The 25117-nt window shown below is 41.2% G+C and overlaps 1 protein-coding gene across 1 annotated transcript in view; it reads right to left on the bottom strand.

Annotated features, from left to right (window-relative positions):
* The window catches only part of LOC308655537 (uncharacterized protein), a gene marked incomplete at its 5' end in the record, with an annotated part of 77614 nt that overhangs the window by 6110 nt on the left and 46387 nt on the right, over positions 1–25117 (bottom strand). Inside the window, one exon of the mRNA XM_081305611.1 lies at positions 4683–5253. Within this exon, the coding sequence (XP_081161737.1) occupies positions 4683–5253 (571 nt within the window). The remainder of the gene's footprint in view (positions 1–4682; positions 5254–25117) is intronic.

Raw genomic sequence — 25117 nt, 5'->3', positions numbered from 1 at the left:
AGTTAACCTCAAAACAGTCTCGATTAATCGTGCCTAAAAAACTATGATGTCCTCATTACCATTGCACTGCCATTTAAAAATGCTGGATCTTAGGTTTTCAGATTCCCTTAATGAATAGCTAAAGGGGACAATACTAAAGACTTGCCACTGACCTCCAATTCTAGAGCTACAGGCCGTTCCAGAAACACAATTACACTCCACTTTTCTGCAGAATCCACCATTCTCACAGCTTCTACTCCTCCATGTGTAAAATAAACACATTTATACTTGTAACACACCACAGGGCACTGCGCATACCAAGTGCTGTGCTGTACACTTCGACACTGTTTATTTTTTTTTTTTAATATTTATTTTTCAGTTTTAGGTGGACACAATATCTTTATTTTTCATTTATGTGGTGCTGAGGATCGAACCCAGTGCCTCACGCATGCCAGGCGAGCACGCTACCACTGAGCCACAACCCCAGCCCCTTCGACACTGTTTATGTCTTGCTTCCTGAAGTCAACAGCCCTCTTCCTAAAGTCAGAACCTGTTTTCTTCATGTCCCTTCAAACACTCTCAGACACTTGCACAAAGTACAAGCTCAACAAATATTTGACTAATTGATTAGCCTCTTCATTTTTTTTCAGGAACCCTCTAAATCAGATTATCAACAAAAGCATGTTTAATTCCAGTCTGTACGATCTTACAAGGTACTTGACCATTTGTCATCTATAAAATGAGGGAATAGTAGCAAAAGGCCTCTAAATCCCCTCCAGTGCATTTACTGAATCTCATTAGACAAAACAAAACCCCAAAGACAGTACTATTGCCATTCGTGTCTTTTTTGGAAGAAAGCAGCCAGCTACACTGTGAGCCTAATTACTACTGGTAGAGCCCTGATGTGGGGGGCAGAAAGTAACTGAAGGAAAGGAAAAAATTAAATAGAAAGTAAATGAAGGTAATGGATGAGTAGCATCATTAAAACCTCAACAGGTGTCACAACTGTTTTCTGATGTATTTTGTTATGCCCAGAAGCCTTTTACAAAAGCAGCTATGGCCAGGTATATGGGTACTCAAAATTTCCTACCGACACCCCTGCTAGCCCCTCCAAGGTTAGCAGGTTCTAGAGAACCTTCAAATTTTTTATTGCCCTCCCTTAGTAGGATACAGCTCCTAAATAGAAATCTACCAAGCAGTCACCAGGAGGTCTCATACAGAAATACTTTTAATTCTCTTGAAATTCCCAAATCTTTACATGGAATATAGCAGTAGAAAGTAGGTGGCTGACAAATATGAAGTAATATTTCACACAATCACCTCTTTTGAAATTAAACCATGGACAAAAAGGAATAATACTGTAGACCAGAGTTGTCCAAAAGAAGTATAACGTAACACACTGTATACACATATTGAAATATCACATTGTATGTTCAAGTGCTATGTGTTGAATAAAAATATATATTTTTTAAAAAGCATAATATAAGCTACATATGTAATTTTAAGTTTTCTGGCAGCCACTTTTAAAAAGGCTAAAAAAATCAGTGGGTGAAATTGACTTTATTTAAATTTAACTTTATATATCCAAAACATTATCTAAACATGTAATCAATATAAAAATTATTAATGAGCTATTTACTTTTTTGTCGTTGTTGTTACTAAGTCTTTGAAATTTGGAGTGTATTTTATTTTTACAGTCCAATTCCCAATTCCAATGCTAAATTTTCAAGAAGTAGTTAATCTGTGTTTATATTTCTTAATATTTAGTTTAATTGGATATAAATATGCCCAATATATCTCCAAACATATTTAAGTATTCTGATAACTGACTTAGTGTGAATTTTGAAAATTAAATAAAACTAAGAACTCAGCTCATCTTCTCAGCCATTTCAGGAGGCTGACTGATGCACATGTGGCTAGCAGCTACCCTATTAATGCAGGTAAAGGCAATCCTGTCTCTAGTACCTTGATTCTTTTAAACCTCAATCAGAACAAAAGATGTTGCTCATCAACCAGCAGGTCCTTCTACAGTATCTACCAGGCACTCAACTTATGTCAAGTGCTTTCTGCCCGACTTCCAATGCTTTAAGTCGTCAGTACTTCAGTGACTGATCATTACTAGGCAGTCCTCCCCAGACAATTTTGGGAAGGGCTGCTTAGTAAAAAGAGAAAGGCTCATTTCGATTTAAGGGCATAAAAAGAGACACTGAGATTCAAAGACTCTACAAGGCAAAGGTAGAAAATCCCAACACTGTTACTCCTTTGTCTGGGATGTTTGTCACCCTGCAAAAGTTACTTTGCAGTCATTGTTTATAATGAGCCTCTCAACTTACATAGAGCAGCTGTCACTGAGCCTCAGAATCTCTGCCTTCTTCAAGTGCCCCCTCCTAACCCCAACCACCTTTGTAGCTATACACACCATAGAGCACATTCCAGGAGCCCCTCTTTAACTAATTCTGAAAAGTGCTTGTTCTTGTTGACATACTGAAACATATGAATAATTCAATAAATAAATCTCAAACCAAACTATTCATCATTCATTGCTCTGGGTACCTGAATCTATCTTGAGAAAAGCTTTCTGAAATACCTGGAAAGTATCTTCCCTCTCTTCCCCAAAGGAACCAATTACAAACATCACAGCTTTCTCTACCTTCTCACTCCCCCTGTCAAAGTTCACTGTGTTCCTCCTGCAGCTAATTTAAAAGTTGATCTTTTAAAGGAGCTGGATTCCTAAGGTAGTTCTATTTTGGGCCTTCTTCCTGTTCTGAAGCTAAAGTTGGAAGGGCTTAGGTGGTGATGTCATGGAAGGGAGACTGTTAGCTGTTACAGAAGGGTCTTCCCTGGCAATGCAGGGGACACTCTGGGGCATCTTTCTCCCCTCCTTCCCTGTGGAGTTCCAGCTATTCATTAGCCAAGAAGAAAACAAGTTCAAATAAGCGTGCAAACATTTACTTATTTTACATGCCGAATATGTCACAAATGAAAGGAGAAAAATGTCTCCTTCTAGAGAATAAGGGTGACCATCTCTTTCTCTACCCATCTTCTTTCCCCAATAATCTATGAAGGGCCAGGGGCAAGAAGGGTGGTAGAATAACACAGTTATAACAGAATAACACGTTGGTAAGAATAACACAGGGATTATATATCTAGGAGGCTTGAAGAGGGAAATACTGTTATGATATTCCAGACAGAAACCCTTGAGTCCCTTCTCTTCCCTTGTTTCTTCCTCCCTTTGGAATGGTTAGACTTGGGGCTGGGTGTGCCGTCTGCTTGGGAGGCGTGTTTGGCTCTGGAAAACCAAAAGGGGCCAGGGTGCCGCCCATGGGGAAAAAAAAAGCCAGAAGACAGGCTGCTTAGGCCTGCTTCTGAGCTAAGTTTAGGAGAAGGGTAGAGGGGACTGCAAGATGTGAGCAGATTTCGATTGGAAGACCCACTGGGGAATAAAACACAGCACACTGGGCCCAAGGGGACCACCTCTCCCTTTCACAACCTAAGTCCAGCCGTTGGTTGCCAGTGGTAGGGTACAGGGGTGAAGGAAGAGAAAAATCCCGACATAACTGTGGACCACAACTTGCCAGGAGGTTGAAGACAGATGTGCTGAACGCAATCAGCAGGTGAAAGGTGCGCTTTCTGCCAATTCTAGGGTGTTGGGGTTCTAGCTAAGAGACCTGGAGCTACAGGGGATTCCCTGGTTTCTCAGCTCACCTCTTCTCCAAAGCGGATAGAAGCATAGGTGTGGTTATTCTCCAGTAAGGTGGCAGCTGGCGTGCGGGCTGCGGAGTGAGGGAAAGGATTCCGCAGGGAAGGCAGTGGGGTCAGCTACGGCCAGGAGCTGGGGTATCCTCCAAGTCTCCTCCCCCTTCTTGAAAACCGACCTGGACCAGCATAAATTACAGCCACACACCCCCCTCCCCAATAATGTTTCTAATAAAAGAAACAGTCTCTCACACTAACATAAAAAAACTGGAGTCCTGATTGATGGAAATAAACAGGTGAGCCCAGAGAGAAGCGGGAAAAGACCAGGAATGGGAGAAAGAAGGGGGGAGGCGTTCCCGAACGTGCGGAGAAAACGAGGCTTCCCCGCTCTCCCTCCACACTCCCTTCCTTCTGGCTCAAGAGAATCTGCGTGGCAGGGCACAAGCTAAAAATGCCACTCTGACAGACACTCCCGCCCCACACACCCGCTCCCATTCTCCCGCCTACCCCAGGGTCCAGCGTCCCGGCCTCGTGGTAGCGCTTGGTCCCCTAGGCACACTCGCCGCGCCGGGCTCGCCCTCACCCAGGAACGCCGCCGCCGCGGGGACTCCGGTCTTCCTCTCTCCTCCCTCCCTCCTCCTCCTCCGCCTCCTCCTCGCAGACTCCTCCCGCCGGATCCTTCATGTAAACAACATCCAGGCTCTATTTACAGTCGCCGCCGGACGGCGAGGAACCCACGCCAGCACCCTGGAAGAAGGCGGGGGTGGGGGAAAAGCGAGTGCGCAACATTTACACACACCCCGCCCCGCCCCTCCGTGCCGCTCCCCCTCCAGGGGCCCGGAGCCGGGCGCCGGGGGGGGGGGGGGGGGCTCTCCGAGCCCTCCTCCAACCTGCGCTGTCCCCGGCCCGGCGCGGGCCCCGGGGAAACCGCGGAAATGCCCATGGGCGAGGCCCCCACCTTAGGAAAAAAACACACCCTAACAACAACAAACCCAGCCCAGCAACACCTCCGAGTCGAGTCCGTCCCGGAGTGCAGAGCCCAGGGCGGCCCCGGGCCGCCGCCCCCGCGCCCAGCTGCCTACCCCGAGGTGGCGAACTGCGTGCGGTCCCCGGAGGCGGCAGAAGGCAGGCGCCCAGCGCTGGGCAGTGGCGCGCCCTCGGCCCCCGTCGCCGCCCGGCCCGCCCCCTGTCCCCCGCGCGGCGCCGAGGGAGCCGGGCCTGGTGTCTGCGTGTGCGAGTGCGCGCGCGCCGCGGCCACCCTCGCCGGAACGGCTCTTTTTCGCCCCCGCGCCTTCCCGCGGCCCCGGCCCGGCTGGGGCGCGCCGCGAGCCCGGGCCCAGAGCGCAGCGGCCCGCGCTCCACCGCGGCGCACGGCGCGCACACGGACGACAACACGGGTGCTCGGAGTCCCGCGCGGTCGCCCGCCTCCCGCGGCCGCCGGGCCCCACGCGAGCCCCGCCACCCCCGAGCCTGGCCGGTCGGCCCCACACCCACCTGCGCCCCCGGGGGGGTCCCGGGCCCCCCCTTCCTTTGTTCTTCCCGCTATTTGCATGAGGATTATCTAATGACGCAGCAAGGCTCGCCACAACGTGACCGTCGCCATTTTTCTGTTTTTATTCTATCTCTGCCATGTGATAGATGGGGGGGGGGTTGGAAATGGGAGAGAGACAGGATTAAAAAAAAAAAACTTCCGGGTCTCATGACCGGGAAGGGAGAAAAACAAAAGGGAGACGAGACACAACTCTAAGGGAAGGATGTGTGTGTACGTGTGTGTGTGTGTGTGTGTATGCGCGTGTGTATGTGTGCTGGCGCGCGTGCGCGCCCGCCTTTCCCTCCTCTGCTGTGAGAAGGGAGGCTCCGCCAGCCGACCCGGAGCATCCTTCCACCCTAGAGAGCCCGGCGATTCCGGTGGGCTCAGATCGTAGCCTCTAGTTGTGCCAGTCGCCTATCCTGGCTCCACCAGCGTCTCAAAAGCTCGGGGAAGCTGTCAGTTTGGCTCCTTCTCCGGCTGCCTTCACTTAGCTGTCCGCCCCAGCCTCGCGCTCTAGCTCCCGGCGTCTGGCTGGTTATACTCAAGAGAAGTCTCGCCGTTACCTTGCGAGGGAAAAATGATAGTTTAAAGGTCACCGTATTTCTCAAGTTTTAAAACAGTTTGTCTCGACTCTTGTTTATGACAGCCGCGTGGCAATACCAGGCAGAATCTAGTTCAAATCTTTTCCTTTCTATTTCCTTTTCTCTTTCTTCCCCAAAGCGGGACACACCCTAGTGTGGTATTCTATTGGGTTTTGTTTTGTGGGGTTCGACCACTCATTGTGGGTGGATTTATTTAGAAAGAAAATTTAAATAAATAATTGTTCTGGGTCAGGGTGGACTGTTACAGAAGACAGTTGCATAGAGCAAGGTGGATTCGTGTTACAATGATCTTATTCACATTCAGAGGGCATGATAGACATTTCTTTCCCAACCAAATTCCTGGTTGCAGAAAAAAAAATTTTTTTTTTAAATATTCAAGAATGCTGCCACCGTTTTCCACTGAGAAATAGAATTTGGTACGTTTATATACTACAGTATTTCCTTCGGGCACTTTCACTTTTGTTTCTCTTTTGAGTTTCTGGCTTTTTTTGGGGGGGTCTCTATTTTATAATTTAGAACAGAAATGTACGTTAGAGTTGCATAGGGTTCCTCACTTTACTGGTAAAGAAAGGAGGACCCTTAATAAAGACTTGAGTTGCTCTAGGTCACACATTTAATTAAAAGCCAGGTTTGCATTGAGCTCTACTCACCTGACGTTTCTTTCGTTGAGGGTGCAGAAAACAGGAATGGGGTTGGGAGTTTCTTAGCAATGTAAGACAATGATTCTGCTTTGTAGCTTTCATATGCTGGAAGTTAAAAGATGGAGAACTCAGGACTGCTATGAAACTGATCCTTCTTCACAACCTCTTTTCTTGAGTTTGGTTGAAATGTGTGTGATAATTCAGATTTAGCTTCACCTGTCCCTGGGAGGGTGTGTGGTTTCTCAGGCAACATTGCTACATGATTGTTGTAAATGATTTTTATTAGACTCATAGAGTTGACCTCTTTCCCTTTTGTGCCACTATGTCCTTTTAATATTTATTTCGCGGTGCCTTTCACACTCTAGCACACAGAACAGTTGATGTATCTATCTCCCTACTACTCCCGGGGAATCTTTGAGGACCAGCCAGGGCCATGCCCTGTTCATCTTGTAACTCCCATATTTAGCATGATGCCTGGCAATGAATGAGCAAAAAAAAAGGTCTGGAGAGAACCTTTCCACAATTCCATCCTGACCAGTTCTAGGAAATTCCCTGCACATTTCTGGTGAAGGTGGAATACTTGATGTTTCTTGATTCTTCCACCTTTGCAGATCATTTTTGGCAGGCTTATTTAATGACAGAGCCAGGCAAAGCATATTTTGCTCTCTCATTTTTTTTAACCAACTTCCTTTTTCTTTCTTCTCTTTTTACTATATTTGGTTTTTCTTTTTAAATTCTTTCTAATTCTAATTCATATAAATAAATTAGTTTTGCCAATTTTTGCCCTTTGGGGATTGGTTTTGTTTTCATAGACTGCAAGTTTGGTTAAGTTTAAACTGTGATTTAACCTTTTTTAGCCTGGAAGCAAATAATCACAGGCAACATCTTTCTCTTTGGGGCAGGAGGGGTGAGGGCTGGTGATTGAACCCCAGCCTCCTGCATAATAGGTAAATGCTATACCACTACCTGGGCTCTGTGGTGCACACCTTTAACCCCAGTGGCTTGGAAGACTGAGGCAAAAGAATTGGGAGTTCAAAGCCAGCTTCAGCAGTTTAGCAAGCCCCTAACCAACTTATTGAGACCCTGTCTCAAAATAAAGAAGGACTGGGGATGTGGCTAAGTGGTTGAGTGCCCCTGGGTTTAATCGCTGGTACCAAAAAAAAAAAAAAAAAAAAAAAACAAACTCTACCACTGAGCTGTACCCCTAAACCCAGAGAGGCTCTGATTCTTCCTGGGATCAAATAAACTAGCTGTCCAGACTGGCAGTTAAGCAGGCTAAACAGGACTGCTGAAAAGATGCTAGCATTAAGTTCATATTTACAACTTTAAAAGATTGAAGAATAATACAAACACACACACAAACACACAGCTCAGAGGAAAGTCTGGATTGTCACAGATAAGATCATATATAGAGATAGACCTGAAAAGTTCCATTGCATATCTGAGCATAAACTGCATGTATACCTATTGATGGAGCATATGAAATTGGTGCGACAGTTCATGACATCTAAAGCCTGAATGTTCCATCCCAGAGAACAACAGTGGGATAATAATTTAAGTATCATGTTATCAATTTCCAGCAAGTTGGAGATCAAGTCTAATTATATATGTAAAATAAGTTTTTCCCTTAAATACAAACAAGATGGGGAAAAGGAAACATAGTTCAAAAGATATAATTATAGGAAATACTTCCATCTTTCATTTTTAAAATTTTCTTCCTTCCTTCCTTCCTTCCTTCCTTCCTTCCTTCCTTCCTTCCTTCCTTTCTTTCTTTCTTTCTCTTTTTCTTTTTCGGTAGTTGGGATTGAATCCAGGGACATTTAACCCCAGCCCTTATTTTATTTAGAGACAGGGTCTTGCTGGGTTACTTAGGGTCTCAATAAGTTGCTGAGGCTGGCTTTGAATTCAAGATCCTCCTGTCTCAGCATCCTGAGCTACTGAGATTATAGGCACACACCACATCACACCACCATGCCTGGCCCATCTTTCATCATCTACGTTTGTGGATGCACACATCATTTTGAAGATCAAATTAGTCATCAGGTTACCATGTATCTGCTGATTAAATAGAACTCTTATAGAAAGCCCAGTAATTTTCTTCCATCTTTCCAATACACACTTAAAAAATGACAGTTCCCAATGTCATGGTGAGGACATGGTCTTTAGAGTCAGGTATTAAGCTCAGCTCTGACATGTCTTAACTGTGTCAACTTAGGTTACTTATCAGTTGTGACTTTTCAGTTTCTTTACTTATAAAATAAACATAACAACACTAGTTTAAAGAAGAATTTTTAGTGTTGAAATTTAAGAAGATATATATAAAGCACTTGGTGTGATACTTGGAATGTTATCTTCAATAAAGAGGTACTAAAAAAAATTTAGAATCAGATTTTATTTACCCATGCATTTCCTAAAATTATTCTTTCCCTTTTACTCCTTACTCTTAAAAAGTCAACAGCCGGAGGGGCTGAGGTTGTGGGTCAGTGGTAGAGTGCCCCCCTATCATGGGTGAGGCCCTGGGTTTGATCCACAGCACCACGTAAAAATAAGTAAATGAAGATATTGTGTCCAACTACAACTAAAAAAAGAAATATTTTTTTAAAAAGTCAACAAGCCTATTATTGAAAGTTCTATGACTATAAAGATAAATCACAAAGCTGGGCATAGTGGGCATGATGGCACACATCTGTAATCCCAGTGGCTCAGCAGGCTGAGAAAGGAGGATCTCGAGTTCAAAGCCAGCCTCAGCAAGAATGAGGCACTAAGCAACTCAGTGAGACCCTGTCTCTAAATAAAATTAAAAATGGGGCTGGGGATGTGGCTCAGTGGTGAATGCCCCTGAGTTCAATCCTTGGTACCCCTCCCCGCAACAAAAATATAAATCACAACAGGTCCTGCCCTGATGAAGTTCATACTTTAGCCCAGGGAAAAGAAACAAATACAAGTAACTAGACTAAAACAGGTGGACTGAATGAGAGTGCTGTGTACTGTTTTCTGATGATCCACTTGAGACATATTTCATTAAGATTTATTCATATCCACACAATAACACTATAACAAAGCTTATGTAAGCAGTTTGAAAAATGCCTCCCTCCCAAACTCTTACATTTTCACATAAATGAAGAATATTATGTTTGAAACTCCATCTAATCAGTATAATTCTGTAGCTTTTAAAAGCAGTTTTCTGGTTCACTATAAAAAGCAGGCTGCTTTTGCATTTGTATGAAAAATATGCCAGTTTGTATCTTTGAAGTAATGTTGGAGAAATGTTGTTTAATAGGAAGCACTTCTGGTTGTTAATTAATTAGACCAATTTAATCAAGAACCATTTTCTGAAGAACTTATTCCCAGCCCTAGGTCAGATACTAAAGAGACAAACATGATGAAGATACATACTTAGCCCTTAAGGAACTCATAATCTAATAGTAACTTATTCAACAAATGTTTATTGATTACCTACTGGGAATGCGATGGTGAAAAGGGACATTAAGCTTAGTCTTTGGGGAGATTGATATGCACACACGTGTCCAGCTTCCTTAAGAGGTATGGGATCAACATGGGTGGAACAAGGGAGAAAAGCTTTTGTCCCTTGAAACAAAGGTTGCCCTTGAAAGAGCAGTTTGATCACCATAGCCAAATTGACCCTGGGAGTCTCACCAATGTCAGAATTGAGAAGTGAGTGAAGTCATTTCAATTCTCCTAAGTCTGGACCCCTTACATTAACATTCATACCACTCAGTTTCTGTCCTCTATACTCTATTTTATTCTCCAAAGGGCTACTACAATGATGATTCTAAAATGCAAACCTGATTATATTATTTTCCTGCTCAAAAGCTTTCATGGCTCCCCATTATCTGCTAAGTACATAAGAACCCTTGTGGAGGTGGGGGTATAGCTAGCTCAGTGATAGAGTATGTGCTATAGTATATGTGAGGTTTGAGTTTAATCCCCAGCACCGTGAAAACAAACAAACAAACAAACACCCTTTGTGATCTTGCTCTACCAAGTCTTCCAGCCTCATCCTCCCAGAGACCCACATACCAGGTTGCTAGATTTAGTAAGAAAATATAAGATGCCCAGTCAAATTTAAATTTAAGATAAATACTTTTTTTGGCATTAAGGGGTCCTGCATATTGCCTGAGACATACTTGTACTAAAACATACTCATTGCTTATTTGAAATCCAAATTCAATTAGGCATCCTGTGTTTTATTTGGCAACGTTACCCTTGCCAGCATGATGGACTAACTTGTACTTGGCCACTAGTCTGTGTCTTGGTTGGTGTTTGATAATGTCTTTACCCTGTCCTTCATCTATGTGCTGTTCTTTGCTACTTCTTCAATAGCTGGCCATGGAATTCTTGAACTCTGTTGGGGTGAGCTTGGAATTTAATGTGCCTAAGGTTAGCCCTGGCCACCTGTGTGTCTTGTTTAGTATCTGGACTTTTGCCCAATTTCCTGTTCATTCTTTCCATTTCTCCCTCCTAGAACTGGAGTTCTGCCTTTACTCCCAGTTTACTTGGCTAGGACCCACATTTGGACATTCAATTTTCACCCTTGCCCCACTTTCTCTCTCTCTCCCTCCCCCTCCCTCCCACCTTGGGGTTGTGGACAAGGTACTCTCTTTCACCTTCTGGCTGTGCTGCGGATCTAAACTGGATGGATCATTGACACCTGGTACAGATGCTGTCCCTTTCCTGTTTTAAATGAAGTTGGTGGGGCTGGGGTTGTGGCTCAGAGGTAGAGCGCTTGCCTAACATGCATGAGGCACTGGGTTCGATCCTCAGCACCACATAAATATAAAATAAAGATATTATGTCCTCCTGTAATTAAAGCATAAATATAAAAAAAATAAATAAGGTTGGTGAAAAAGTGGCTTGGAAAGTGTGAAGCCTCTATGATGGTAATTGAAGAAACAAATTTCCAACTCTTCCTGATATTGTACCTGAAAGTCCCTCTCTAAAGTGCCTGGGATTTCCCTTGTTTCTGTTCACACCTAGTCACATATGATTCTAAAATTGGTGTGAATTTTTTTCAAACATCCTCTAATTTCTTTTCAGTGCCGGTGATCAAACCCAGGGCTTTGAGCACGCTAGATAAGACTCTACCACTAAGCTAGGTCCCCAACTGCTCCTCTAATTTTGATTAATATATTGTGCCATAGTAGTGATTGCAATAAAAAGATATCTTGACCAGTGGCTTCAACTTAAATTTTTTTATTTTTTTATTTCTTGTGGTGCTGGGGATTGAACACAGAGCCTCATACATTTTAGTAAGTTACATATCCAGTCCTAAAATTTTAATTTAATGATCCAGGAAATTCCTCTTTACAACTGAAGCCAAAGTCTTATCCTGGGTACATGCAATATGCTCTGATATTTATTATTTTAGTTTCTTTTTTTAAAATTCTATTTCAGGAGCTGGGGTTGTGACTCAGTGGTAGAGTGCTTGTCTAGCCTGTGTGGAGGCACTGGGTTTGATTCTCAGCACCACATATAAATAAATGAATAAAATAAAGTTTCCATCAACATCTAAAACCTTTTTTTAAAATTCTATTTTATTTTTTAAAATTGAGCAAAACAGCAATTGTATTGTATGCATGTATGAGTATGTAACAACAAATGCCATCATTATGTACAACTGTAATGTGCCAATTAAAAATGTGGGGAAAAAGGACCGTTATGTTTCTGAGGTTTCACATTGATTGTAGAGATAATAAAACATGAACTAAAAGCATCTTCACTCTCTGCTGTGATTTTGTTTTACTTTCCTTTCCCCTAAATGATGAGCAGATTAGTCTGATATTCAAGTTTCACTTCAACAGTCTGCTTGAAGAAGTTAGGCAACTGTACAGTCCAGAGAAATTAAATACATGAAAAGGAAGTATGGAGTGGAAAGATAACAAATTATCTTAAAAGTTTTATCATAAAGGTAATGCAGCTGCTATAGTTTAGGATTCCACCATGTCTTTTCCCTTACTTAGAACGGTTTCATTCTTTTTTTTTTTTTTTTTTTTTTTTTTTATGTTAGGGCTTTACTTTTGTTAGTTTGGTTGGAAAGATGGCTAAAAGATCAGTAACAGCTCAGTGGTGTTACAAAAGCTAGACTGGAAAATTTTTTTTTCTTTTCCTGAGACAGGATCTCCTTGTGTTGCCCAGCCCCAAGTGATAGAATTTAAGAGAGAATTGAAGAGGAATTAGAAGCAGCTAGTTTAGACAACTGTTTGGCTGTAAGAGTCATAGGGAAACAGAATGGTAACCAGAGTCTAGAGGAGACTTTTTAAAAACTATAGTAGTGGGGATTCAACCCAGGTCCTTGTACATGCTAGGCAAGTGCTCTACCACTGAGCTACATTCCCAGCTCCTTTTACTTTGTTTTGAGACAGGGTCTCCCTAAATTTTCATGGCTAGTCTCAAACTTGCCCTCCTCCTGCCTCAGCCTTCTGAGCAGCTAGAATTGGAGATACGCACCACAATGCCTAATGGTACACACTCTAGAGATGATCCGGTAGGGAAAAAATTGAAGGTGTAGGATAGAGAGGGAGGATTTGCTGGTTTGGTGTTCTTGAATCTGCAAGGAGGGCACGATCTAATGCCCACTTTTGCATTCAGAGATAAGACAGAGCTTAAGGGGTACGTCTGCATGGATACATGGATATGTAATACTGAATGGAAGTTCTCTTCTGATTATTCAGTTTTCTCAGTGAAGAAAAAAGTAGTCATCAGCTCAAAGTCAGGATGAGGCAGAAGAGTGGAATAAGGGTAAAACAGTCCTTTTGCTGAGTAGGAGAGTAATGGTACAGGGAAATACAGGATGTTAGCTGCAAAACAGTAAGGACCTATTTGAGTTTCTGGTGACAAGTTTAAAGTGAGCCCAGAGGGCCTGTGTGTGTGTGTGGTTTTTTTTTTTTGTGTGTGTGTGTATGTGTGTCTTTTTTCAGTTTTCAAGATATCCCAGTTGTAATAGGTGCTGGAATAATATATAGGTAGAAAATTGGATATAATTGGTGTTGTGATTTTGCCAACAAGCCTGACAGAATTGAAGTAGTGAAGGCAGTTTAGGCAGTAATTATATTAATTATTCCTGAAATTTAGACTATATGAAGAGGGCATCAAGGACTTCAAGGGGTTAAGAGCAGTAAGATAAATAAAAATAAGTGTCTAAAAATGCTCCACCCTCTGGTCCTTGCATGACTGGCTCCCTCTTGTGGCTCAGTCATTCTGTGATGTCACCCTTTTAACTTGTTTTCGTATTACTTTCTTCTGTCCATCCATCCATTCATCCATCCATCCACAGTCTGCTTCATACTACCAGAATAGAAGAAGCTTCATGACAGCAAGGACCCAGCAACTCCTTGGCATAGTGAAGACCACAGAGCATTTAATAGGATGATGATGAATGACATTTAAGGCCTTCACCAACTTGTTCCTTCTCTTCTAAATAGGCTCCAACCTCCACCAAGAGAAGGCAGGTTAGACCTGCTTGCTAATCCAAGTCTCCTACAAGTTTTTCCAAGTATGTGAAAGGAGAGCTCAAGGAGAACCATACCTCAGAGATACAGGCACCAGGTATTTTAGAGATGAACTGAAGAGAAGGCACCAAAAAGACACAATAGCTTTCTGCTTTGTTGTGTTTGAAACATCTTTCTTGAGGTTTAATTTAATTAATTAGTTAATTTGGTGCTGAGGATTGAACCCAGGCCTGGAAGCTGCTAAACACACACTCTACCACTGAGCTCTACCACTCAGCCTGAGATGTAATTTAGAGACCATAAAGTCATATGCATGAAGTTTACCTATGTTAAGTACAAACATGTTGAATTTTAGTAATTTTTTTCAGTACTGGGGATTGTACTCAGAGCTTGTACATGGGCAAAGGCCTCACTGCTGAGCTACATCCCAGTCCAAATTTTTATAAATTTCTGCAATTGTACCACAGTCCAGTTTTAGAACACTGCTTTCACCACAAAGTGCCCTCACCTGCCTGTTAGCAGCATCTCTCAGCTCACTTTCAGCTCTGGGCAATTGTTGATTTTTCTAAGTTTTGCCATTCCTAGAATTTTTATATGAATGAATTCATTTGATATATAACCTTTTGTGTCTGATTCTTTTTACTTATTATAATGCTTTTATCGTGAATATTATTGCACTCAATAAATAAACAATGTTTTATTGATTCCACAGTTGATAAAGGTTGTTTCTTGCCAGACATCGTCATGAATGCCTGTTATCCCAGCGACTTGAGAGGCTGAGGCAGGAGGACTGCAAGTTCAAAGTCAACCTTAACAATTTACCGAGGCTCTAAGCAACTGTCTCAAAATAAAAAATAAAGGACTCAGATGTAGCTCCATGGTAAAGTGCCCCTGGGTTCAATCCCCAGTACCAGAGAGAGAGAGAGAGAGATATTATTTGGGGGCTATGAATGTTTTTTAAAATTTTTTATTATTATTTTTAGTTGTAGTTGAACACAATACCTCTATCTATCTATCTATCTATCTATCTATCTATCTATTTTTATGTGGTGCTGAGGTTCAAACCCAGCACCTCGCACGTGCTAGGCGAGTGATCTACCGTGAGCCAGAACCCCAGCCCTTGAATGTTTTTATAGTAGTCTTTATGTGGACATACAATTTTATCTGTCTTAGGTAAGTTGATTCCTAGGAGTTGAGCATGGTGGCACCTGCTTGTAGTCACAGTTCCTCAGGAAACTGAGGCAGGAGGATCACTTGAACCCACGTATTTATTACCAGCCTGGGCAACAGAGAAAGAACACATCTTAAAGAGAGAGTGGGAGGGAGAAGGAGGGAGGGAGAAATAACGGAAAAAAAAAAAAGAAGAAAATAAATCAAACAGTTTTCCAAGTGGTTGTACCATTTTTATATTCTAACCAACACTATGTGACTTTCTCCATATTCTGGCTAATACCAATTCAACTTGTTTTAGCCATCTAATAGGTGTTTATTTTATAATTTTTCTGATGACTAATGATATTACGTATCTTTTTATGTGCTTATTTGCCATTTATATATCATCTTTGGTGAAGGGATTTTATTTTTTTTAGATATTTTGCAAACTTCTTACTGGGTTATATGTCTTATTGCAGCTTAATTTGAAAAGTTCTTTGTATATTCTGGATACAAGTCCTTTATCATATATATGTTTTGCAAATATTTTCATTTTCTTACTGAGGTATTTTGAAGAGCAAATGTTTTGATTTTTATAAAACTCAATATGTTGGGGCTGGGGAATATAGCTCAGTTGGTAGAGTGCTCACTTCACATGCACAAGGCCCTGGGTTCAATCCCTAGCACCAAAAAACAAACAAACAAACAAAAAAAAAAAAACCCTCATAAAACCCAATATGTCACTTTTACCTATGATCATTCATGTTTTTTGTGTCTTGTGTAAGAAATCTGCCTAATATAAGGTTGCAAAGATCTTATTCTGTTTTGTTCAAGTTGTTATGTATCATGTGAGGTAAGTGTCAAGTTTCTTCCTTCTGACATGTGGTTATTCACTGGTTCCAGCACCTTCTGTTGAAAGGATTATCCTTTCCCCTTTGAATTACTTGGCATCACTCTTGAAAATCAATTGACCCCATATGTGAAAATCTGTTCCTGGACTTTCTATTCTCTTCCATTCATCTATTGTTAAGTCATCATAATACTTTCTGGATTAATGTAGATTTGTAGTACATTTTAGAATCAAGTAAAGTCCTCCAATTTTGTATTTCTTTTTCAGAATTGTTTTGGTATTCTAGAGTCTTTGTACTTCCATATACATTTTAGGAACAGTTTGTCAATTAAACAAACAAACAACAACAACCACAGCAACAACAAACCCTGTCAGGTATTACATTGAATCTATACATCAGTTTTAGGAAATTGCCATTTTAACAATATTGACTCTTCCAACCCATGGATATTGTTTCCTTTTTTTATACAAATAATCTTTAATTTGTCTTAACAATGTTTTGTGCTTTCAACATAAATGTTTGTGATTTTTAAAATTAAATTGATTGATTAAATTTATTCCTAAATATTTTTTAATTAAATTTATTCCTAAATATTTATTCTTTTGGTGTTTTTATAAATGGGATTAATTAAATTAATTTTCAAATTTTTATTAAAATTTCTAAAAGGTTTTGTATACTAATTTGTTATATTAATAAGTGCTATTGAACATACTTATTAGTGCTAGTACATATTTTTTTTTCAGTGCTGGGGATCAAACCCAGGACCTTGAACATTGTAGGCAAGTGTTCTGCTACTGAGCCACACTTATAGCCCTCACTTTTGATAGATTCTTTGCAATTTTCTACATACAAGATCATATTAAGCTGGTCATGGTGGCACATGCCTGTACTCCCAGCAACCTTTTTTTTTTTCAATATTTATTTTTTAGTTTTCGGCAGACACAACATCTTTGTTTGTATGTGGTGCTGAGGATCGAACCTGGGCCACACACGTGAGCCACATCCCCAGCCCCCAGCAACCTGAGAGGCTAGGGCAAAAGGATCATAAGTGTGAGGCCAGCCTGGGAAATTTATTATTTATTATTTATTAAAAAAAAATTTTTGTGTGCTGGGGGTTAAACCCAGGGCCTTGTGCATGCAAGGCAAGCACTCTACCAACTGAGCCATATTCCTAGCTCCCCAGAGCCTGGGAAATTCAGTGAGATCCTGTCTCAAAATAAAATTAAAAATATCTGGAGATATAGCTTAGTGGTAGAGTGCCCCTGAGTTCAATAACAGTAACTTCAACCCCAAGTCATATAGTCTGGGAATCACAATAGCTTTTAAATTATTTGTTCACTTTCTTTCAGTCAACCCTCTCATTTCCTCTAGAACCCAACACCATAGCCCCCAAATTCCCTATCACTTCTAAGGGTAGGGTTGGATGTCCTTAAATTTCTCCTAGACTGGAATGTTCAACTGACAGTGATGTTGATCTGCAGCTATGATGTTCTGCTACATCCATATCTAGTATAAAGATAAAGATGACACAAGAAGTGCATGTTCATAGATCCAGAATTCTTTCCCTTTTCTCTCGGACTTGCCTATATATATATATATATATATATATATATATATATATATATATATTTTTTTTTTTTTTGGTGTGTGTTGGGGGTACCAGGAATTAAACTCAGGGGCACTCAGCCACTGAGCCACATCACCAGCACTATTTTGTATTTTATTTAGAGACAGGGTCTCACTGAGTTGCTTAGCACCTGGCTTTTGCTGAGGCTGGCTTGAATTCATGATCCTCCTGCCTCAGCCTCCCAAGATGTGGGGTCTGATTTGCCTATATCTTTACTTCAGCTATGGACTAACTATCCTATTGATGGATATACTCATCATGTTAGGTAAGTTTTCTATCTATAAGGATGCTTGTCTTTGCTTTAATCCATTGCTTATTTTAGAGCTTTACTTTCAGAGGCTATTTTTAATTTCCAAGTGACTTGTATGTGTATGTGTGTGCACACACGCGCTTGCTGTTACACGCATGCAAGTGCATGTGCAAGTTATGAGGGATAGATATTTAGTGATCTCACTCAGTCATCATCCATTACTCAAGTCACAGTATAGTCAAATACTTGGCAACTCTTTTACATGTGTCATTGTTAATTCATTAGCCTCCAATTGATGTACCTATGAAACTGGCTTTTTGGACCTCTTTGTGACCTTTGTTTACTTCTCTCATAGTTACCTTTTGTTAAATTCAGCTCATTATTCCACATCACTGAGATATTTTTGGATCTTGATGTTGCCATCCAGTGTTTTAGTTATCCCAACCAAATTCGTGCTTTCCTATACTCAGGCAGTAGATCAGTCTCTCTCCAAGCACATTTTGATCAAAAAGCTCGTGGCATAACACTGGAGACCTTCCCTCTGCTTTTGGTCAGCAATTAGCACTCGTTAGGAATGGGAGCTCAGTTAGTTACACATTGATTAACTTGTGCTGCCTTTTTGTCAACTGTAGAGTGAGTGTGCTAACAGTAGCACCTCAGAGGACTGTTCAAGGATTAAATGACAAAGCACATGTAATGCTTAGAGTGGTGACTACTACAGAGTAGTGCTCAAGAGGGGGACTATTGTGGTGGTCACAGTGGAACACACCTGAGATAAATCAGCTTAGAAAGAGGAAAGATTTTTATTTTGGCTCACAATTTTGAAAGTTTCAGTTTATGACCAGTCGGTCCTGTTTGCTCTGGGCCTATGGCAGCGCATCTTGGTGGGAGTGCCTGGCAGAGGAAAACTTGTCAGCTCGTGGCTGGGACAGAAAGGAGAGAAAGAGGAAAGTGTTGGGGTCCCACTATCTCCTACAAAATCATGCCCCCATAGACCTGAATAGCTTCTGCTAGACCCCACGTGGTTTCTACTAACTCCTAGTAGTGCCAAACTGGGTTCTAACCCTTAAACACATGGGCCTTTGAGAGATATTTAAGATTCAAAGTAGCTGAGTATGGTGATGCACACCTGTAATCCCAGCAGTTTGGGAGGCTCAGGCAAGAGAATCACAATTTTGAGATAAGCCTCAGCAATTTAGCAAGGCTTCAAGCAACTTAGCAAAACCCTGTCTCAAAATTAAAAAAAAAAAAAAAAGGCACAGGTGGCTAGGGATGTTGTTCAGTGGTTAAGCACCCCTGGGTTCAATCCTGTACAAAAAAATAAATAAATAAATAAATAAAAATCTGAACTATAGTAGTCATTATTATTTGGGGAAATAGGGCCTTGCAATTAATAGGTTGACTTTTATCATTTTCTTTTTTTTTTTTTTTGTACCAGGGATTGAACTCAGAGGCACTAGATCACTGAGCCATCCCCAGCCTTATTTTGTATTTTATTTAAAGACAGAGTCTCACTGAGTTGCTTAGGGCCTTGCTTTTACTGAGGCTGGCTTTGAACTCATGGAACTCCTGCCTTAGCCACTTAGATTACAGGCATGCGCTGCTGTACCAGGCTATCATTGCCTTTTTAATTCATAGCCATGCATCCTTGGATGAGACATTTAATTTCTCTGAACCTTAGTTTCTTCATCTTATAATTACTAAGAATACTGCCTTCTTTACAAGTTTATTGTGAGAATTAAATGAAATACAACAGGAACAGTGTTTAATGTAGTGCATGGCAATCAGTTTTACTGCAATAGTAATTATCAACATTCATCTTGTATACATTTTCATCTTCCCTTCCCCAATCCTCCTGCCAAAATATTTCCAAAAGCTTGAAGATATTCAAATGCATTCCTCTATTGCGTTTCCCTGATCAGCCTGCTTGATAACTTAATAGCTACTTTGCAGAGTTATGATTCACATAAATCTTCTTTTAAAATCCTTCTGAATCTTCAAAATACAAGAAACATAATTATTTGAATTATTTGAATTAATCTATGTATGTCCATAATATTAATTTTGTATATATGTTATGATACCCTAGATTTTTATGTTATATATGCTGTATAGATAGCCTTTATAAAAGTACCCTGGAGATAGAGCTGGGAACGATATGGTCATTTTACAGGGTATGAAGCAGATTTTGATTTTTCAAAGTCATTATGAAGCTATATATATATATATTTATCACTGACTTTTCCTTTGATTTAGTGAGTGCTGAGAATAAAGCTCAGGACTGTAGCCCTCAGTAATAAAGCTGTTTCTGTGGGAGAAAGTCTGCCTCTCTGTGATCATCGGTGATGTGGAATTTGGAACTCACTGTGGTGTAAGCCTGATACTGTGTGCCAAGTCACAACACTCATGTGTTGGAAAAGAAACCCCAAATTTTAAAGATCTGACTTCCACAAAACAAACAATTTGAAAGCTAATACCTTATAACAACTAAAAATCAATGGCTCCTTTTTTTGAGTAATTTTCTCAAAGTACTGTGTGTTAGATTTTCTAGAAAGCATCTGTGTGCAAATAATATAAAATCTTGCAGGTCAAACACACTTGGTTTTTATTCTCTGTTCTTGTTGCACTGTTAAAAGGAAGAAAATATTTGAAGCCAGGTGTGGTTATACAGGCCTGAAATCCCAGGAACTCAGAAAACTGAAACACGAAGATTGCAAATTCAAGGCCAGCCTAGAAAACTAAGCAAGACCCTGTCTCAAAATAAAAATTTTAAAAAGAACCTAGGGAGGCTGGGGATTTAGCTCAGTTTGTAGAGTGCTTGCATTTCATGCACAGGGCCTTGGGTTCAATGCCCAACACCACACACATTAAAAAAATTTTTTTAAAAAAATGGGTCTAGGGATGTAGCTCTGTGGTAGTGTGCTTGCTTCCCATGTGAAGACCCCAGGTTTGATCTCCAGTATACCAGACGAATGTGCCGCATGTGTGTGTGTGTGTGTGTGTGTGTGTGTGTGTGGAAGATGAGTATGTCCATGTCAAAGATACTATCCAGGCCCTCTTAGAGGTGATTCAGATGCTGGGTGTGGTGGTGCACGCCCGTAATCCCAGAGGCTAGGGAGGCTGAGTGAGGCAGAAGGACTGCAAGTTCAAAGCCAGCCTCAGCAATGTGAGGCCCTAAGCAACTCAGTAAGACCCTGTCTAAATAAAATACAAAAAAGGGCTGGGGATGTGGCTCAGTGGTCGGGTGCCCCTGTGTTCAATCCCTGGTACTGCCCCCCAACCAAAAAAGAGAAGTGATTCAGAAAATTAACACGAGTCCCACCTTCTAACTTACTGTGTACTCCCCAAAGGTGACAATAAATCCTTTTAGAGTTTCTTAGAAGCAAGAATATCTAAGTGTAATGCTTCAGCATTCTGTCTCCTCTGTTCCTGGTTCTCCTCTCTGCGGTTGCATGCTGTGGTTTTGTAGATTACAGGTACAATTAGTGCAGCAAGGGCTTTGCTGTGTGGTGGAGGCTCACTATTGTTATGGGCTTTAGTGTGACTGTGGTTTCAGTCTTATTATTTTTGGACTTAGTCATTACTGTCATTATTAAATCTGCTGATCATCAGTCATTTTAGGGCCAAAACCAACAAAGCACCAGTAACTTGAATACTAAGGACAGTATAATCAACTCTATTATTCAGACTCATTAATTCAAATCCCCAATTTAGAATATATTAGAATTTCCCAATTGGATATTCAAGTTTCACTTTGTTGTGTCAGTATCAAAAATACTTTGCAAAGTAAAATAATAAACAAGATTGCAAGAGAAATGTCCCACCTACTAAAGAAAATGTAGGATGGGAATATGGAGAACTCATTAGAGATTTTCATTTACTTAAAGCATGCATGTTTACATGCATTATGGGTAAAGCCCATGAAAAACAAAAGGAGGAAAGAAGTTCAATCCCAGTGCCCCAGACTCTGCAGTAGATCTGAGAAAGTCCTGGATGATCCTCTGGGAAGATCTGCAACAAAGATCTCTCATTAGAAGAGTCCCATGTTGGGCAAAATGAGACAGGCCCTGCTCTCCATACCGTGCTTAGTCATTGACTGGAAGATGCCCAAGAAGAGGACGACCTCAGCTCAGAAGGTGAGATGGAGGGGCTGGGGATGTGGCTCAAGCGGTAGCGCGCCCGTCTGGCATGCGTGTGGCCCGGGTTTGATCCTCAGCACCACATACAAACAAAGATGTTGTGTCCGCCGAGAACTAAAAAATAAATATTAAAATTCTCTCTCTCCCCTCACTCTCTCTTTAAAAAAAAAAAAAAAAAAAAAAAGAAGAAGAAGGTGAGATGGAGGCTGGTGGTGTTGCTCAATGGTAAAGAGTTTGCCTAGCATGGGTGAGTACCAACTCTGCAGAAAGCTGAGACAGCCCAAAGGCCAGTTTGCTGTTGGCTAACTGCACCACTTACCGGAAGACACAAGCATGGTTGCTACAACTCCCAAGATCATGGCACTGCCCATGACACAAATTCAAATGAGGTGAATGGCCCCCACTATCATTTCTGAAAGGATTTTCCCACTTCTCCACTGAAGAAGCTTGTGTAGGAAGTCTGGGTGGACAAGAAGCAGAGTTCCATTTTCACAGTCTCCAGTGTTCCCAGTGTGTTCCTGGCTAAATGTCTGTGAACCAGTTTGAAATGTGAGGATCAGCTGATTAGAAGATTCCCCTGGCAGGAGTAGGGAGTGGGGGTGTGGGGAGTGCTGGGGGTTGTGGCTCAGCAGTAGAGCGCCCTCCTAGCACATGTGAGGCACTAGGTTCTATCCTCAGCACCACACTAAAAAAATAAAAAAATAAAATAAAGGTGTTGTGTCCAACTACAACTAAATATATATATATATATATATATATATATATATATATATATATATAGAGAGAGAGAGAGAGAGAGAGAGAGAGAGAGAGAGAGAGAGAGAGATTCCACAGGGGCTGGGGATGTGGCTTAGTGGTGCAGTATTTACCTAGCATGTGCAAGGCCCTGGGCTTTGTCCTCAGCACTAGGGGAAAAAAAGTGTTGGGGGAGAAGAGAAAGAGGAGGGGGAGGAGGAGGAGGAGGGAAAGGAGATGATTCTGTGAATCATCAGAAATTTTGCCAGCTACAGGTCCAAGAATCATCTTCATAAATACTTAAAGTGGATACACATTTTATGATTAAATTTTTTGGGCCCCTCTTAGCAGGAGTACACTCATGCATTGTTGGCGGGAATGCAAATTGGTGCAACCACTATGGAAAGTGGTGTGGAGATTCCCCAGAAAACTTGAAATGGAACCACTATTTGGCCCATCTATCCCACGCCATGGTTTATACCCAAGGGACTTAAAATCAGCCTACTACAGTGATGCAGCCACAACAATGTTTATAGCAGCTCAATTCACAATAGCTAAACTATGGAACCAACCCAGGTACCCTTCAACAGATTAATGTATTAAAAAAAATGTGGCATACACACACACACACACACACACACACACACACACACTGGAATATTACTCAGCCTTAAAGAAGAATGAAATTATGGCATTTACCAGTAAATGGATGAAGTTGTAGAATATCATGCTAAGTGAAATAAGCCAGTCCCAAAAAAACAAAGGCTGAATTTTTCTCTGATATGTGGATGCTAATTCACAATGGGAAGGTGGGAGCTAGGGAAAAGTAGAGTTAATTTAGATTAGTAGAGGGGATTGAAGGGAGGAGAGAGAGTATGGGGGTAGGAAGGATAGTAGAATGAATCAGACATTATTACCCTATGTTCATATATAACTATATGACTGGTAGGATTCTACATCATGTATAACCAGAAGAATGAGAAATTATATATATATATATATATATATATATATATATATATATATATATATATATATTCACACACACACACACATATACATACATTCTACTGTCACCTATAGCTAATTAAAACTAATAAAAAATCAGAAACTCAGTATGTAAAATTTTATATCCATTATGAAGGTATAGTATAGACCAATAAAAAACTATGCTTGAGGGCTGGGGATGTGGCTCAAGCAGTAGCGCGCTCGCCTCTCATGCGTGCGGCCCGGGTTCGATCCTCAGCACCACATACCAACAAAGATGTTGTGTCCGCCGAGAACTAAAAAATAAATATTAAAAGTTCTCTCTCTCTCTCTCTCTCTCTCTCTCTCTCTCTCTCTCTCTCTCCTCTCTCACTCTCTCTTTAAAAAAAAAAAAACTATGCTTGAAATTAAAAAAAAAAACCCTTGGGGCTGGGGATGTGGCTCAAGCGGTAGTGCGCTCGCCTGGCATGCGTGCGGCCCGGGTTCGAGCCTCAGCACCACATACCAACAAAGATGTTGTGTCCGCCGAGAACTAAAAAATAAATATTAAAAATTCTCTCTCTCTCTCTCTCTCTCTCTCTCTCTCTCTCTCTCTCTCTCTCTCCCCTCTCTCTCTCCTCTCTCACTCTCTCTTTAAAAAAAAAAAAAACAAAAAAAAAACCCTTCAATGATCAAGTGCCTGTTAAGTTTCAGACTAGTGGTATAAAGTTGAGTAAGATGGAATATACTTCTCCTAGGTCATGGTCTTGTTGACCCTGGCAGTGCTGAGTCCTAGCAACATCAATGATTCTTGGGAGGTCCACTATAGCAGCTATTAATACTCATCTCAAGCCAGATAAACAATCAGTAATAATACATTCTCAGGGCCAGGGATATAGCTCAGTTGATAGAGTGCTTGCCTCACATGCACAAGGCCCTGGGTTCAATCCCCAGCAACATACAGACACACACACACACACACACACACACACACACACACATTCTCACTCTTCCCTTCAGAGAAGTTACATCTGAAATATAAAAGTTAATCAAACAAGTTTTATAAAATCTCTTAAATGCCTCTTTCTAGAACTTATAGTTTTCATTTTGTTTTGCTTTTTGTCTGTTTGTTTTTGGATACTGGGATTGAACCCAGGGATGCTTTACTGAGTCACATCCCCAGCTCTTTTTATTTTTTCTTTTGAGGCAGAGTCTCCACTAAGTTGCTGGGGCATCACTCAGTTACTAAAATTGGCCTCAAACTTTCGATCCTCCTATCTCAGCCTCTGGAGTCACTGGGATTCCAAGTGTGCACTATTGTGTCCTGCTAGAATTTATGGTTTTAAAACATTTAATGAGGGCTGGGGATGTGGCTCAAGCGGTAGCGCACTCGCCTGGCATGCGTGCGGCCCGGGTTCGATCCTCAGCACCACATACAAACAAAGATGTTGTGTCCGCCAAATACTAAAAAATAAATAT

Source organism: Spermophilus citellus (assembly GCF_964194105.1).
Source record: "Spermophilus citellus genome assembly, chromosome: 9".
NCBI classification, from domain to species: Eukaryota; Metazoa; Chordata; class Mammalia; order Rodentia; family Sciuridae; genus Spermophilus; species Spermophilus citellus.
This window is presented reverse-complemented; position numbering and strand designations above follow the sequence as displayed.